The sequence below is a fragment of the Dysidea avara genome, chromosome 5 (genome assembly GCF_963678975.1).
Source record: "Dysidea avara chromosome 5, odDysAvar1.4, whole genome shotgun sequence".
NCBI lineage: Eukaryota > Metazoa > Porifera > Demospongiae > Dictyoceratida > Dysideidae > Dysidea > Dysidea avara.
This window is the reverse complement of record NC_089276.1, coordinates 29,980,499-29,999,373: the sequence shown is the minus strand read 5'-3', so window position 1 is coordinate 29,999,373 and position 18,875 is coordinate 29,980,499. Positions and strand designations below refer to the sequence as shown.

General features: G+C 39.5%; 2 protein-coding genes across 2 annotated transcripts; one reads left to right on the top strand and one right to left on the bottom strand.

Annotated features, from left to right (window-relative positions):
- Positions 1 to 376: 376 nt before the first annotated feature.
- LOC136255172 (uncharacterized) lies at positions 377 to 5,908 on the bottom strand. The gene has a single exon (XM_066047892.1). The coding sequence runs from the start codon at positions 5,906 to 5,908 to the stop codon at positions 377 to 379; it is 5,532 nt and encodes a 1,843-aa protein (XP_065903964.1).
- A 1,530-nt stretch (positions 5,909 to 7,438) lies between these two features.
- On the top strand, positions 7,439 to 18,875 carry LOC136256928 (tyrosine-protein kinase Fer-like). The gene is made up of 5 exons (XM_066049996.1): positions 7,439 to 7,546; positions 9,190 to 9,372; positions 14,228 to 14,899; positions 17,078 to 17,188; positions 18,602 to 18,875. Exons 1-5 carry the CDS (start codon positions 7,475 to 7,477, stop codon positions 18,776 to 18,778), a joined length of 1,215 nt encoding a protein of 404 aa, XP_065906068.1. The 5' UTR covers positions 7,439 to 7,474; the 3' UTR covers positions 18,779 to 18,875.

Genomic DNA, 18,875 nt, shown 5'->3' with positions numbered 1-18,875 from the left:
CTGTCTTGATATGAACCAGAAAAAGATATTGGACAGCTTGAAAAGTTGCAACTGTTAAAGATAAATGTTGGAGCAGGGGGTGGCAAGTGTTGCTTTGTAACAAACTGATCTTGGCTAATCAATGAACTTCTATGACTTACAGCTGTGGTAGAAGAACCATATGCCACCAATTCTGTGCCACTACCATTTTCACTAAATGACTGGTCATCTGTAAATCTGTGATGTATAGTGGTTTGATAGGGTAGAACGACCGATTCTGGCCCCAGATAGAGGAGACAAAACTACAAGCTACAACACGTGTTCGCGCCTAATACCAACCTAATATATTAGAGTCACACATGTGCAGTAATTACAATAGCTAATAATAGTAACAGTATTAAGTGTCAGTCAATCTAAGACATCCTCCGGGGGGGGCACAAAGAGCACCAGTCCATTGCTGTACCCTCTGGCATCCCTTCACTGCTGCTCGACGAACTGGTCTTGACATCTCTTCTACAGTGGGCTGTTTGTTTTGAACATTATCCTGACGTGTTGATCGTGGCAACTCTGCTGCTGTGACCTCAAGAGGATAGAGCTTAGTTATTGGTCGATTTGTCTGACCAGTGGATGTCCTGACATTTGCAGAACGAGCAAATCCATCGTTGCCCTTGTTAAGATGTTCAACAACACCTAGTCTCCACTGAATCCGGGGAGCATCATCGTGGATGAGGACAACATCACCAACTCCTATCATCTGTGTGTTATTGCCTGTTGAGCGATGGAATTCTCGAAGCGAGGTCAGATACTCCTTCTGCCATCTGGTCCAAAAATGCTTGAAGAGCAGTGCTTGAGCCTTAGTCCTCTTCCTAATGTCTGCATCATCACCGTATGTTGGGTCATCTATCTCATCATCTTCTACTCTCTGATAAGGCAGGGAGATAATGGGTCGGCCATATAGGAGGTGGGATGGTGTTATGGGGTCTATGTCATTGACATCAGCAGAAACATGGGTTAGCGGACGGTTGTTCAGCACAGCTTCTACCTCCACCACTATGGTCTGGAGACTGTCCAATGTGACATGACTGCGGCCCAATATCTTCTTCAGAACTGACTTCGTGAGCCCAACGAGTCTTTCCCAGAATCCCCCAAACCAGGGGGCACGTTTGGGGATAAAACGCCAATCAACACCTCTCCTTGAAGGACTCTCAGCTAGTTCCTCAGATGATAATAGGCTCTTGAGCTCCTCGGCCGCAGCCAAGTATGTGGAGGCATTGTCAGAGAGCATTAATCTTGGCAGGGATCTTCTGCTGGCTAAGCGACGGAATGCCTGTAAGAAACACGCAACAGTTAGATCAACAACTATTTCCAGATGGATTGCTCTGGAAACAGCGCAGGTGAAGAGGCAAATGTAGGCCTTGCATTCACCTTCACTGCTCCGGACGTACAGCGCACCAGTGAAATCCACTCCGGTGACTTCGAACGGATTAGCCATATTGACTCGGCATTTCACAAGTGGTGGAGGGTCTGGCGCTGAATATGGTCTGCATGAAACCTTTCTGCAGATTACACACTTCCGGAGCAGTGAGCGGATGCGCTGTCTTCCTGATGGTATCCAGTACTGCTGCCGGATAACCGTCAGGGTGGAGTTCACGCCACCGTGACGTTGTGTTATGTGTGCTTGTATGATCACAAGGTTTGTGTAATGGTGCTTAGATGGCAGCAAGTAGGGAAACCTTGTAAGCTCTGAAAGTGGGGCATTGTGGATGCGCCCACCACATCTAATCAGCTGGTTCTGATCCAAGAATAACCTGAGCTGTCTTACCAGTGGGAGCCGTCGAGATTTTGAAGTCAAGTTAGAGATCTCTCTGGGAAATTCAGCATGTTGAACAGCTTCAAGGACCTTCAGGTTTGCCGTAGACATCTCTGCTGGGGTTAGATACCTTGTGCTGACAGTTAGGAGATGTCTTGTATTGTTGACAAAGCGCAACACATAGGCAGTTACTGCAAGCAATCTCTTTAAGCTACTGTACCTCTTGATATCTATGATGTTCAGGAGGGTAACTGATGGGTCGCTTTCATCTTGTTCGGTGTGCGAGCTTTGATCTGCTTCTTCTAAGTCAATTTCTGATTGTGATAGGAGCACTCCTGTAGGGTCCCAGACTGGCCAACGTTGTTGAGATGACAACCATGGTGGTCCCTGTAGCCACATGGTAGATGAGCTGAGCTGTTGAAAGGTTATCCCTCTTGTTAGGAGATCTGCTGGATTTTCTGCAGACGGACAGTACTTCCACCTATTGGAAACAGAGTGAATCTCAGCAACCCTATGACTTACATATGGCTTCAATGTTTTCTGGCTATTAATCCAATGCAGAACTATCTGACTATCTGACCACAAATGAACAGTCACATTGATTGTTAGGGATTTCATAATAAAGTGAGCTAGCCTGGCCGCAAGTACAGCTGCATTTAATTCCAATTTGGGCAGGGTTAGCTGCTTCAATGGTGCAGCTCTAGTCTTGGACATCAGTATTGAGGCTGGTCCTTGCCCTTGTTGGATAAAGGCAACTGCGCCGTAGGCCTTTAAGCTTGCGTCAGCAAACACATGCAGACTAGTGGAAACACCCTGAGGTACTGGAAAAATAATATTGTACTTGCGGGAGAAGGACAGAGTTGTGGCTTGTGCAATGTTCGCAGCAATGGTGATCCATTGAGTGCATAGATTGGGGTCAAGTGTAGTGTCCCACTCTAAATGCTCTTGCCATAGCTGTTGTAGGAAGAGCTTTGCGGAGATCGTGACAGGTGATAGTAGTCCCAATGGATCAAAAATGCTTGATGACCACTTGAGAACCTCTCGCTTAGTCATTGTAGGTGGAAATTTTGTGTCTAGGTTGGGGGAGACATAGAGCATATCACTCTCAGTGTTCCAGTACATTCCTAGTACTTTGACTGGGTTGCTTGGTTCAGCAACCTTGTGCTGTGATGCTACCTGCTGAAGGCAATCACAGTTCGAGGACCAGGAACGTAGGTTGAAACCTGCACTACCAAGTACTGAACGAGACTCAATGAAATATTTGTGTGCAGCTTCCTCACTATGGCAACCAGACACAACATTGTCTACGTAAAGATTGTGAAGTAGATCCTGTGATATTGCTGAGGAATTCCGAATTAGGTGGAAGCTAAGTGCTGCATACAGCATGAAAGGAGAACTAGTAGCTCCAAATAGCACAACTCGGAATCTATAGATCACAAAGGGGCTGTTCTCATCAGTGGGATCTGACAGCCATAAAAAACGTGTACTGTCCCTGTCTGATTCGTCTAAATACACATGGAGAAAGGCTTTCTCGATGTCAGCTGAAAGCGCAATTGTATGTAGCCGGAAACGGAGAAGAATGGTGCAAAGATCTGTGAGGAACGGGGGGCCTGCTGAAAGGCAGTCATTAAGGCTAGGATTGTTGCGAGACTGTTTGCAACTGCAGTCGTACACTATTCGGATAGGTGTGGTGGCCGAGTCTTTTCTGACTGGGTGATGGGGAATGTAGTGTACATTATGTGTGTGACTGCCACTCTCTACTCTTTCTATGAAGCCTTTTTGTTCTTGATCTTTAATGATGGTTCCATATGTTTTCAGTAGCTCTGGTGTTTTGGACAATCGATGTGCTAGGGACCTAGTTCGTTTCGAGCAGATAAAATAATTAGATGGGAGAGGAGGGTGATCCTCTCTCCAGGGAAAGCGCAAGCTATAGGCACCATCTGATCGTATAGTGATATGGCTTTTCATGTATTGCTGGAGGAACACATTGTTATCTGGGGTGTCTGTAGTGGGTGATGGGCTTGCAGACTCTGAATTCCAGAATTGGAATAGGTCACTGGTTTCTGTGGTACACGATAGTATAGCTATGTGCAAGTTAGTTGAATTAATGGGTTGAGGTAAGGGAAGTGGGCCAGACAATAGGTAGCCTAGTCGTGATTGAACTGCTGTGGGACCATCACCCCGAATTACCTCATCTTGCACGAAACGCCAGTAGTGGTCAGCCCCAATGAGAATTGAGATTTGGAAGTTCTCATCCCCGGTTACTGGATGAGCCAATGTGAGGCCCTTCAGATATGGAACTTCACTCAGGTGGGTACGCACTGAGTTTCGGATGGGGGCTGCCAACTGCTGAACAATGAGGACCGAAATTGGGATACGAGCAGAGTTCAGGGTGTGTACAAAGAGTGTTGCTACCTCAAGGCTTCTGGACGAGGACACCTGCCCTCCAAAGGATGATACTGAGATAGTCTCACGATGGGTTGGATGAAGACACAGTTCATCAGCCAGTGCTTGTGTGATGAAAGAGCGCTGCGCTCCCTCATCAAACAGAATGTTGCCTTCTGTAGTGGTGGTTGCTGATGACACTTCAGCAATGGCTGTCTTCAATAAGCATACATTGGTATATAATGCTGAGAGAGGAGCAGGTGTCATTGTGGTAAATGCAGCATTGTCAGTTGCAGGTGCTTGTGCATTGGGTAATGCTGAGGTCTGTTGGTCAGGTTGTGATTGTGTGGTTTCTGTAAGGAAGGCGTGGCAAAGGCTGGTGTGATGTCGCTTCTTGCACTCTCTACATGTGAACTTAGAGGTGCATTGTGTCACCTTGTGCCTGGCAAGACAGTTGAAGCACAAATTGTCTCGCTTCACAATTGATAACCTCTCCTTAGGGTCTGTTACACTGTTACATACACCAGCCTTGTGGCCTCCCTTACAGAAGACACATACAGGTTCCTTCCTCTGTTGACCATCACGATGGTGGTGGCCCTTGTGTGTAGCTGTGTGGAAGGAACTGGTGGATGGTGGGAAGCTGTCGTAATTGCTGGGCTTACCGCCATGTTGATAACTCATTTCAAAAATTTGGACTTCCTTGCGAATGGCAGCCATCACATCCTTAATGGACCATTCTGTCTCATAGTGCTCACGTGCCATATGCCGTTTGGTTTCAACAGGTAGTTTACTAAGTATGGATGAGGTCAATAGCATACCATAAGATTCAGGAGACTTGCCAAGTGCTGATAGTGACCTCATGTGCCTTTCTATGGTATCATGAAAGCCCTGTAAACTAGCCAAGTTGTTAGATGGCTTTGTGAGGTTGAGTAACGCCTCCATGTGGGCATTGATAATCTTATATGGCTGCCCAAATCTATCCTTCAACAACTCAAGTGATTGTGTGTAATTCCTTTCAGTGAGGGTAAACCCAGCAATAACACGAGCAGCATCCCCATGTAGTTGTGCTCGCAAGTAATTAAATTTTTGCACATCATTAAGACCAACATTCGAGTGTACAGCAGCGTCAAACGAATCCCAAAACGTCTGCCATTGAATTGGATCCCCACTAAAGGTAGGCAGGATCAGTTTTGGGAGTCGGCTGACGTTATGGTGTGTGTCTGCAACTATTAATCGCTTATGTGATTTACTCACGGTATCCTCTGTCGGCTTCACAACTGGCGATGAGGTTAGTGAATCAGTTGTCACTGGGAGCTGAGTATCAGAATTCACAGCTGAGGAGTCCGTGGGCGGCGGTGAGGTTGGTAGTATGGTATGAGCATCAGTAGGCTTAGCAGGTGGCGCTTGGCTAGCTTTCCGTAGAAACTCGGTGAGAAAGGCTATACGCTCGTCTAAATCAAATTGGTAAGCATCAGCTTTCGAAATGTCCTCTTCCAACTCTGTCTCGTCATCAATCTTTTCGGTGATTGCATTGTTCAGCTCGACCAGCAGGCCTTGCTTAGCCTTGAGTTGGAAAAGTGTAGTATCGGCCATCAGCTTCGCTGCTTCCTTGACCGATTGTGAGTTGACGCCTTCAAGGTCGGCGGAAAGGATACCATCAACTTTCCCTAGAAGTTTAGTCACACTGGATTTGGTAGCGCGTCGTCTGGTCCGGAGACGTTGGATGTTTTCCATCTCGATGTTTCGTCACAGCACCAATGTGATGTATAGTGGTTTGATAGGGTAGAACGACCGATTCTGGCCCCAGATAGAGGAGACGAAACTACAAGCTACAACACGTGTTCGCGCCTAATACCAACCTAATATATTAGAGTCACACATGTGCAGTAATTACAATAGCTAATAATAGTAACAGTATTAAGTGTCAGTCAATCTAAGACAAAATCATCGCTGTGGCAGTCAAATTGAAACCTCTTGCCTGGTTGGTCCTTGGGGTGATCCAAGGCAGCGAGTGCGTATCGGGGTGTATCACGCGCTTGGACTTCCTGGGCTTGCTGCTTAGCAGCCTTTGTACATTCTCCAACAGTGTTCACAGCACTAGTTGTAGCACTTGCCTTTCGCTTCAACATCAGGCGCAGTAATCAGGCGGTATGACTCACGATTCATGTCGCACAAATCGTCTTTAGCATTGTCTTTAGCCAGCAGAGAAACGCTTGGTCGTGAAAAGTCGCGGCAGTTAACACAGGGACACCAGCCAGGCACTTGTAAACAATAATGGCTTGCTAGTTCATCTTCAGGTAACAATCCAACGTTGTCTTTAACAATCAATGTTTTACTTACGACTGTATTACTACCGGGAGCAGTAGACATGACAATGAAAGTAGTACAATTTTGTTTCTCACGTGATCCAATCCGGGTCAGACCCGGATAAATTGTAAACCGGGTCAGACCCGGATAAATTGTAAACCGGGTCAGACCCGGATGACCCGGAGAAAATGTGACCCGGATGACCCGACCCGGTTTCAACGCTGTCGCACACCTCTAGGTGGAATAAGTGATAAACATGTAACCCGAATTGTACAAGTTATGTAATGATTATGAGCTATAGTAACTTTAAACCTTTGCTACACGGTACACCCATGGATATTGCATGATTTTTGAACTCTGTTAAACTAAGGGCAGTTAACACCTGAGGGTTCTGAGATGAAGGACACAGAAGTCCTACTGCACCAAATGTTTTTTGATGTTATTAAACAAAATTGCTATGGAAAAATTGCAGTGTTACTAAACGCCCTCAATTAATCCTAGATGAAGTACAGTAGTTAACACCTTTCTTTCTAAATGACTGCTTTGCAAAATCAAAAGAATTGCCCTACTAAAATTCTTGCTCAGTTGCAAGTAATCTTTAAGTATGTATATGTGCATATGCATACTTGTGATGCTGTTAACTGTATAGCTCAAAAACAATGGAAATGGAGAACATAGCCCCACTTTTATTGACAAAATTAATGGTTGCGGATACTCTAATAAAGCAGTCAATCACTCTGATAGGACAATCACATTAATATCTTTACAAAACCTTAATTTACCTACTGTGAAATCATCAGAGCTCTCAAAATCGTAAGAGTGGCATATGTATGTCTGTTGTATGATTCCTATACTGTGTGATTATTATTGGCAAATCTTTCCCCTCATCTCTGGCCTGTTCCACCACCCCTGTTATACTTTTATTCTCTGGAAACTTTTAATTTTATATATTCACAGGTACCTAGTGAGTTTGAACCTAGAAGACACAGTGAAATGATCCAAAGCATTCAACTTTCTACAAAGGATTATGACAAGAGTACTATGATAACCGAAGAGCCTCCTGAGGTATATGCAACATATTTTTTTTAAATCCAGTGGATTTTGCTGTGATGTTTTGCCCTCAGTAATAACAGGCAGTAGCCTTCTTCTGGGTCCCTATTAGGATATCAAATATCATTGCATGTACATATTTGTATATACTTGTATTGTTTGCACTTTACATGTACTGTAGCTTTCATCATGTAAAATTCATCAGAATTAATATGTATTGTATTTCAACTATTGGAAGGATTGATTTTGCTACAATTCTAGAAATATCCAGACAGCCAAGTTGGCTCAGAAATTGATGAAATCCTATAGCTAACATTGATTTATCTATAGCCTGTAGCTGAAAAGGAGTCTGTTTTTAGTTATGTTAATGTAATGCTGCTTTCGTTGGTACATCTTGATACAACCGTATTATGTATACTGTGCATATATAAAGAGTAAAAAGATGTGTAGATGCTTGGTTATAATAGGATGACACACATATGCAGTGGTAAGAAATGCAAGTGATAGATGGAGAGCCATGGTCTCAAATAAATTCATAACACTACTACGAGTGGCTAAGTGACAAACTTTGATATAATCATTCTAAATTTTCTGTGGAAAAAATTGTCATGTCAAAATCATTCGCTTAGGGCATGTTTGGAAACTTTTTAAAGTAAGTTATAAACCCATCTCTATAACTGGTCAGGAAGCCACAATAATGTATTTAGAACTTGTTTTCCTTACATAGCATGGGTGTACTTCAAATTTACAGTTGCAATTATTCAAAATGTGGTAAAATAAACTGTTTTAGTCACACTTCTGAAGGTACCAACATGTTGGTTTTAAAAGTACAGGCACAATACAATAGAAATAACATGTACATCTATGGCTTTGTATACCTTAAACCCAAATGCTTCTTAACTTTGTTACCTACTGACCTGGATGGACACATCCTTGATCAGCTTCTGGAAATAACCATCCTTTCCTTGCTTATGAAGATGCAAAGTTTGCTAGTAAGCATTTTATGGCACTCCGATACATTTTCTATTGGTTTTATTTGTAAGGTTCTACGCATGTGATATGATTGGTAATTGTATTGGCACCATATCTAATATGAAATATGCAAATTCTATCAAGCTTGGTTGTTTTTTCAAAAGTGAACGTTTTCCCTGCACAAGTTTGCAAAATTCTAAAATTCTTTGAATGCTCTATTATAACATGTCAACTGTGTTAATCACCACTCCTAAAAATATAATAATCTTATACCATAAACTTTTCGGCTTCACCCCTACCCCACCCTGCCTATTGTGTACATTCCCAATGATTAGCTAACTACAACCTGCTTACTACAAAAAGAAATATCAAATTTCAGTAGCTTTCCAAGCCATTGGAAAGGTACTGGAAGGGCCCTATATTTCCTCAACTTCCAAAATGTTCATTGGAAATATGGCCCTTCAGCGTTTTCAATGAATTGGAAGGCAATAAAAGTTGATACTTTTCAATTATGTTGTTCCAAATTCACATTCTTAGTTTTCTTATTCCACATAACATTGTGTAGTACAGTATGTGGGTGTCTATATTTATTTTGGTGTTTATTTCAATTCTTAAATTGCATAAAAATACTGCATAATTATGATCATGTAATGCACATCATGGTTGTGCATTCATATTCTATATAGATCCCACTGGAGGAACAACCTTGGTACCATGGGGAAATTTCCCGTGCTAATGCTACTCATCTGTTGAAAAACAATGGTGACTACTTGGTGCGATACTCTAACAAGCAACACAGTTTTATACTAACTGCTATGTGTAAAGGAGTAGTTAAGCACTTTATAATCCATAAAGAAATAAATAACCAGGTAAGTTCCCAGGTTATTATTTCAATTTTATTTAAAATATAAATTGCCAGTTTGCTTGTATAAATATAATACCATGGACGCAAGTGCTTTGTCTGACATGTATGCACAATCCTGAGGGCTGAAAGCACTTGTGCCCGTGGTATGTGCATAACTGATAATTATGTATTATGTGCCACATGGGTTAATCACCTATGTGAGTGGGAAACTGCTGACATGCATGCTTCATGAGTGTATTGGTATTTATATTGAGCCATGTGAATTTCAGTAGTAGACAGTGGAAATCACACAAGAATAACGACAAAATACTACATACAGAGTGTTCAAATGTATGATGCAAGCATATGAGAGGATCAATTGTGGGTTTATGCAGAGAACAATAGAGTGAAGTTTGCATCACTGCATATATAACCAAGGCAATTGGAGCTTAAGCTGTTACTGCTAGTTGATTATTTTACTGTGGCTGTATAACTGAGTGGTGGTGGTGGTTATGTAGATTGCAATGGAGTACTGTGTCCTTAAAACACATGCATATGCATGTATATCATTGCATGCAGATATTGCATAAAATTAAATGTAACACTTTTTTGTGGGCAGATCAAAGGAATTTTGAGTATACATATCTGACATTACCCTGTGTGCAGGGCATCATCTGTGTGGTCCCTAATATACAGTACTACCATACTGTATATTAGGTATCATGGAATTTTAGGCTTTTCTGGCCAAAAATATCACCCAAAAAATAGCTCCACAATACTATCCTGGTGCCTTGGCAGTATTAGTATAACCAAGCCCAAGTGCCTTCAGTATGATCCTAAATGCTTCCAATAGCTTAGGTAGCTATCCAATGGAATTTTCTACTGATTGACTAACTGCAGCTGCCTGTCTGCCTGCTTGATTGACACCTTCAGACAAGTATAACTCAATAGCGGCTAAGGATATGGGTTTGATTTTTTTACTGTTCCACATCTAGGGACCTGCCGATTATGCTCATAATTTTACCTATTATGCTATGCTGCACTGCTCAAAAATTTACCTATTATGCTTAAATTTATGCTCAAAACTTACCTATTATGCTCAAATTATGCCCAATTATTTATGCTTCAGTTCTCATGCTCTGCTAATAATTTCCAGTTTATGGATAAATAATAAGTGGCTGAAGCACAAACCTACTTGTCAAAATGCATATCACAGAAAAGATCGATATACTCTAATAGAACAGTCAGCTATGTGATTGTTCTATTAGAGTTACTGACTGTTCTATTAAAGTATATCGATCTTTCTGTGATAGCTATTTTTATAAGCAAGACTTCATACTGTTACAAAATATTTTACCTATTATGCTAGCATTATGCTCAATGCTTTCAGGCACCTATTATACTCATAATTATGCCAGCATAATCGGCGGGTCCCTATCCACATCACTTCATCCCTAGATGTGCCTTTTGATGTATCGCAGTGTGTAAATACATGCATAACCTTTTGCTGACAGTCCAAGGTGTCAGTTCATGGTAGAGTGATGATTGTCTTCCCATTTGTAAATGGGAATTGTTGGTGCTTTCCGTAGTGGCTGGATTGATTGCAGAAGTGTCTTCGTTTGTAACACTGTATAATGAAATGGGCTGATATTTTATTAACTAGTGAATTCTTTTAAAGATACCTAAATTAATCATTATACAAACCATAAAGCTAAACTTAAATTAAATTAGTCCATTAAATGAGACTCCGCTCTAGCCAGATCTATATCAATTGTCAAAATGACTGAGGAGAACTGAAACAAGCTGGAGTAATGTACTATGCATTTCCATTATGGTATCTTAAGAATGGTAATGGTAGGAATATAATCAACACTTATTGTTTTACTATAATTTATTATCGTGCACTACTCCAGCTTGTTTCAGTACTTTTTATCGATGTGCTATGGTCCCTACTCTATAGTTGAAAATTCCAATTGTTTGTGTACTTGTTTGTATAAGAAATCTATATCACCAATAGACAGTTTTGATTGTAGGATTCAGTTGGCCTCAATTGAGAGCCATAGGAGTCTCAATTAAAAATCATAATCACAGTCAAAACCCATAATGTAAAGTGTATCTTGCTCATTAGGTTTTATATACTGAATTCGATAGTAAGAAAGCATTATAATCCTGACTACAGGGCATCATTATACAGACAGGTGTTAGGAATTTTAAGTGTGATTAGGGATCATAGAAAAAAAGTAGGAAAACAAGGGAGGTTGCCTACTCCTGCAGATATACTAGTGAACATTTAATTCCTACTTCAGTCTATATTTTTCTTTATAATTGTTTGTTTACATTTTTGTGCCATTATTATGACTGGTGAACCCACACATGCTGCATCAAAAGAAAGGATGGCAGCAGATTTCTTGTTTTCATCTGAATGCATGCCCCAGCTATGTATCAATTGTTGAAAAGTGGCCTTTATGCTTCGCTTTTAGCTATGTTCAGTCTGCTACACAGTGTTACAAACAAAGAAGAACAGGAGAAGCACCTCTGCAATCAATCCAGCCACCACAAAAAATATGAATGACTCATGCATCCTAATTAACTATCGAAAGTGAAGTGGTCATTACACCTCACTTTCACCCAGGGGTGGTGGAGCAGGCCAAAGAGTGAGGGCTGTTGTAAACTGAAGGTTAAAAAAAAAAATTAAATGCTGGCAATAGCTGCCCTCCACCAACTACATCTCCTTATTTACAGATACGTAGCTAAGTAGCTTGCTACAATGAATACTGTGACCATTCTTTTAGAGTATCTAGATCTTAACTGTTCTATTAGAGTATCTTGATCTTTTCTTGCAAACATTGTTCTAGAAAAGTGGGAGAGCCATGCCCCCCCCCCCCCCCCCCCACCTATGGTTTCACCTATTTTTAGTCCACAATTACTCTATTACTTTGGGTTGTCTTTCTTTCTCTTTGCTACAATCTACCTTTAATTGATGTGCTATGGTCCCTACTCCAGTTAAAAATTCCAATTTTTGTATACTCGTTAACTTTTTTTGTAAAATAGAATTATTGTGACTGGTGAATCCATGCATACTGCATCAAAAGAAAGAAAAAATTGTGCCGTGCCCCAACTACCAATTAATATCATCTGAAAAGTGAAGTATCCATTACTCTTCATTGTCAGCTATGTTCAACCCATTATGCACATTACGAATCAAGAACTGTTCAAAAAGCACCTCTGCAATCAAAGTGGCAACTATGAATAATATGGACAGTTTTCATTATGAAGGGAAACCATCATTCGCTACTGCCAAATCAACAGTTTCGCTGTCAGCAAAGATAAATGGGACACGAAGGAGGACACTGGTAAGTTCATGAAGAATGCATTGTAGGTACTGCGGTATGCCAAAAGGTATGTATCCAGCTGAAGCAACATCAAACAGTGAAAAACATCAAGCCCATAACCTTAGCCGTCATTGAGTTACATTTGTCTGAAGGCAACAGTCAGTTAGCCAGTATACAGAGTAAAACAAACAGACTATAGGGTACAGTAGGACCTCGATTATCCAAATATCAATTATCCGAATCCTTGGTTATCTGAGCAGTATAAGTGATTGCTCTATTAGAGTATTTCCCAATAAATGAATGTTCTATTAGAGTAAGTGTATGTTCTATTAGAGTAGTTGAGCACAACTCTGTATATAAATAAATGGGCTTCATTTATCCAAACAAATTCAGTTATCTGAACACTTTTATGATTGAACTGGCACACAGGTGTTCGGATAATGGAGGTCCTACTATATAACAACTAATAAAACTGCATACTATCTACTTACTCTACATAGTAATACAAGGGGAATACAACTAAGGGAAAAAGGGATGGTCATTAATGTTAATGCCCTGAAAAAATGCCCAATACCTAAAACTCATTCTGACATTGTTCAACCATAACACAACAGAAAGTTGCTGAAGCAGATTCTTCCTTGCAAGTCAGTTAGTAAAAAATTCCATTCAATAATTTATTAAAAACTCCGTAGCAACTTGTTGAATGTGTTTTAGGTTGATCTGAAGGCTTGTTTGGGCTTAGTTTTACCTAACCAATACTGCCTCATCATTGTCAAGGAAAAATGAGGCTGTGATGTTTTTATGGGCCACCATCGTACTGTATGATTAAATACCATTACTTAGAGAGTACTACGCATAATTAGAGCTGAGTGATAGTTGTAATCTATCAATTATCGTGATAGCGAGTAACAATTGGGATTATGATAGTATGCAATCATGCTATCGTGATAAATTATGCATATCTGTACTTAGTCAGAAAAGAAGTAAACATGACATTGTTAAAGTTAAGGTAACTGTGAAAGTCCAGTAGAGTGCACATAACAAAGATTAGAACTGTAATACATAACAAATTTTAATAATGGAGTGTTAGAAAAGCAGATATGCGGTGTGTAATTGGATTGTTCATGGTGAGGTTGAGTGTCTTTGATAACTAATAATAATATTGTGATACTATTGCTATCGTGATGTAAAAGTACCTATCAGCCATGAATAGTGTGATAGTTGTACTATCGCTCAGCTCTCGACATAATTACAGTTAAAAAGTAACTTCAAAGGTCTAAAATGTACTTTAAAGTGTCACATAGTAGTTGTAATATGTGCACTCATCGTCTACCTGATATATCTACCTGAAGCCCAAGGGCAGCATTCACACTTGTGGCCTGCTTGCTTGGGCTTTGGATAGACATATCAGGCAGACCAAGAGTGCACATGTTGCAACTATTAAATAAAACAATAAATACTGTGTGCACAAGTACTGTATACTCACCCAGGTATCTCTAATAATATTAATTTAATTATTATAATTTATACTTTCATCATAATTATTAGGTATCATTTCTAATTGGTCCAGTCTTCTCAAGCATTAACAAACTTCTATTACACTATGCTAATAACAACATCCCACTTTATGAAAGTGGTGATTTTCTAAGAAAAGCTGTTTGCAAGCCACCTATAGATCACCACAACCACTTGATTGATCAAGACAATCTTATTGTTGATGATGTACCTTGTAGCCAAGAAGCTTTCAGTGTCATATATTCTGCTACCATGAAGACCACTGGAAAGCGAGCCCTAATGAAGACAGGAGATTTTGTGTATGCTTCAGACAGACAGCGGTTCCTTTCTGAAGCTAAACTTCTGAAGCAATTAAGTCATCCCAACATAGTCAAGATCCTTTTTACATGCATGGATGCAGAACCAATGTACATGGTACTGGAAATGATGTCTGGTGGAGGATTCCTAAGTTTCTTATGTACACATGGAGTACATCAAACACAGTACCAGTTAACCAAGTTCTCCCTTGATGCTGCCCTGGGGATGGAATACCTAGCTTCTCAAAATTGCCTTCATCGAAACTTGACTACTAGGAGTTGTCTGGTTGGGAACAACAATCAAGTGTTGAAAATTTCAGACTTCAGCATGTGTAAACAAACAGAAAAGGGATTGTACATTGAAAGTAATGAAATTCATGGCACTCTTGTAAGGTGGACAGCTCCTGAGGTATGACCTATATGTTAAATGCTTTGATAATATTCAGCTACTGTAATTGTATGAGCTGTCAGTCTGCCAATGTAACATCAATTTGCAGAAATGTCACTATTTGATGAACTGTGCTTATTGTAATCAGTCCTGCTGTAAAAAGCTGCATTCTTCCAAATAGTCAGTGTTATAGAAATTGTGCAATAACAGGCAGTGACCAAGGAATGACTGTGATAATGTCAAGTTTAATAATGATAGCATTGCCATGTCATCACTGAGGGTGATTAGCAATGTTAATGCATAATCACAACTTTAAAACCTGAAGGCTGCACCCTTTTCATGTTTTGACTTTGGCTATTTCAGCATGAATATCGATTTTACATGCATTTGCAAGCCTTGCAGCAAGAAATAACAGTGATTACAGTGATATACAGTAACTATGAATGAATATTATTGCTATATCATTATGATATGATTAGCTATTAAATTCGTATCACTCTCACAGAAATGTGATTTTGAACTCTAATACAACACTCATTTTCTAACATTTTCAGCAGCATTTTTTTCTGTGAAAAATTCTAGAACTTCCATTTCTTTTATTTGTAGTCTAGATTTAAATTAGACCACACCAAGATAAAATACTTAAATTTCATTGGCTACTTACAAGTATCCAAATCCTGTATTTTTGTCTCGATATTTTCCTGTTTGTGAGGTTTTTTTATTATTATTTATTTATTTATTTATCTAATTTGTCAAAATGACAGGGTGGTACCAAAAGGAATAGCCTGTACAAGGGTGCGGTGATACAAAACACAGCAATTAAGAAACAAGACTGTCCTTCTTTCACGATATTGTAGTGTAACAGATATACCCCAGCATTCCTGAAGACAGCCAGACACACTTGCCACCGCCATCCACTTCACTTTACAGTATTTATCCAGCTGTAAAAACCACAGCATATAAAAACCTTCAGACCCTTTTGTAGCACCTTTGCTTGGCACACACAGGATCTTTGCATTGTAGAACCTGTTTCAGTGTCTAACTACAGTATTATTTAGAACCTTCATGTAATGAAGGTTCTAAATAATACTGTAGTATAAAGGCAGAATCACCATAGATAAATTTTAGCAGTGACTCAATGGTCAGGGTTTGGGCATTTGGATGTGGAGATTCCTGGTTTATGTAGTATAGAGGGAGAGTTTGACAGGACTAAACTTTGGTGAATTACAAGCTAAATTGCATTTGGCGAAATAAACTTTGGTGGATTCAAGCTCAATGTTTAGATGTTAATTTGAGGCACTACAAGTAACTGATGGATTAAACTTTGGCAAATTTGTAGCAAATTGCCAAATTCACCAAATTTTTTCCTGCCAAAGTTTCCCTCAATATGGTATCCAGTTCAACTATTTACATACTACTTGGTAGAAAGAGTGTTTGTTTTATTTGTTTGCTACACATGTTCATGACTATTCCATGTATGAGCTGTATAGGCTTCATTGGTGACACTATGCACATAGTTATGTAGCTAGCCACAGGGGCGTACACAGGAATTTTGAAAACAGGTTTCCACTACAGCTAAGTGACTGTTATATTAGAGTAGTTTATATTGCCTGACTGCTTTATTAGAGTATCTCGATCTTTTCACCAAAATCATAATTCAGAACAATGCTATAAAATGTTGCTATCATGTGAAAAACCATTATTTATGTGTCCTGTTCCATGACAGATTCCAAATTCTGGAACCCTGAAGTTTCAATTTCTTAATGTTTCAAGTAAAGTGTAAAATCCAAAGGGGTTCCCTGAAACCCCTGGAAGCCCCCTCTGTACGCCCCTGAGCCACCTACATTATTGATCTGATTATAAAATGTGTTATAGTGAATTATTGAAGTATCCAATTAATTTTGCAAGCATAATTGTGGCTAAATTTGACAAAACAAGGCTTCCACACACATCCACTTTTATGATTTTGAAGCACCATAACTCATTGTATGAGTATGCCATTAGTTTAACTTTGACCTGGTTTTGTACAATGTTATGGAAGAATTGTGGGAATACTTTCAGGTCAATAGCTGACTGAGTAGTCAAGTTACAGTTGGTAAAGTCAGAAAATTGGATGTTAGTGAAAGCCTTGTTTTGTCAAATTCAATCACAATTGTTGCCGATGTGTAAATACAGTAATAAGTTTTCATTAATATATAGACTCTCAGCCTAGGAATTTGCACTACTGCTAGTGATGTGTGGAGCTATGGAGTGTTGCTTTATGAGATCTACACTTGTGGAAAAATACCTTACTTTGGAATGAGCAACAATGTATGGAGGTTATTTACTGTTTAATTGTAAAGCACGAATGAATAAATTAAATAATTGTATAAGTTTTCTTCTAAAATAACTGTTAATGTAGTTGAAGCCACTGCTGTTGATGATGTTAAGATAAACAAGTACACAGAAAAAATTGAAATAGCATATCAATACAAAGTACTGAAACAAACTGGAGTAGTGTACAATATTAATCACAGTTAAACAATAAGAAGTGTTATATCCCTACTGTGCATTTCCATTATGGTATCTTGAGCACAGTAGGGGTTTATTGTTTTACTGTGATTTAATATCATGCACTACTCCAGCTTGTTTCAGTACTTTTTATTGATGTGCTATGGTCCCTACTCTAGTTGAAAATTTCAATTTTTACTGTGTACTTGTTTGCTAACATTTTTTGTAAATAATTATTATGACTGGTGAACCCACACGTACTGCATCTAAAATGGCACCACGCGCCCCTGCTATATCAATTATTGTCTCAAAAGTGAAGTATCCATTACGCTTCATTGTCAGCTTTGTTCAACCCATTTCGGATCATGAACTGATCGAAAAGCACCTGTGCAATCCATGCATACAGAAAGAAAGATTTGGTGCCACGCACCCCAGTTATATCAGTTATCATCTGAAAAGTGAAGTACGTATCAATTATGCTTCGTTGTCGGCTATGTTCAACCCATTACACAGCAGTACAAATCAAGAACTGTTCAAAAAGCACCTCTGCAATCAAAATAGCCACTATGAAAAATACGGACGATTTCCATTACTAAGACATACTACAGCCAAATCAACACTTTTCGCTGTCAGCAAAGATGAATGGGACACAAAAGAGGATACTGGTAAATCCATGAAGAATACATTGTATGTACTGCGGTATTCCAAAAGGCACTTCTTGGGCCAAAGTGACATTGAACAGTGAAAAAATCAAGCCAATAGCCTTAGCCATTATCACGTTACGCTTGTCTAAGGCATCAGGCAGTTACTTACTCAGTAAGTCAGTTACACAGTAAGTAGAAAATCCTTTAATAATTTTTTTAAAAAATTCCATAACAACTTGTTGAAAGTGTTTCAGGTCAATCTGAAAGCTTGTTTGGGCTTAATTTTTCCTAACCAATACTGCCTCATCGTCATCAGGGAAAATCAAGGCTGGTTTTTGGGTGATGTTATTTCGTGGGCCACGCCTACTCCTTTTTGGTCCCTACTATACAGTACTATCGTACCATATGATAATTATGATGGTTATTATAAAAATATTGTATTAGATAATACAGTAACAGTCACTCTTACCTTTATTGGTATACCAGTACAGACGCACTGTGGTGTGTTGTGGGGCTAAGAAAATTCACATGCCACTCAAGTGATAGGAATTCCAACCTAATTATTTTAAAATGTCTTTATTTGATGTAGGAAGTCACTGATCGCGTACAGCAAGGTTACAGAATGAAGGCATCAGAGAATACTCCTAAAATATTGTATGATGATGTCATGTGTCAGTGCTGGAACTATCTGCCAAAACAGAGGCCGACATTCACAAACATTGTGATGCAAATTTCTGCTTATTTCAAAAAGATATCTAAGACATAGATTTTAATTTAAAATATTGCCATTATTATTGTGTTTGTAAAGTATCACATAATATACAACAAAACACTTCTCTTTTGTGGTATACCAGTTAAGCAGT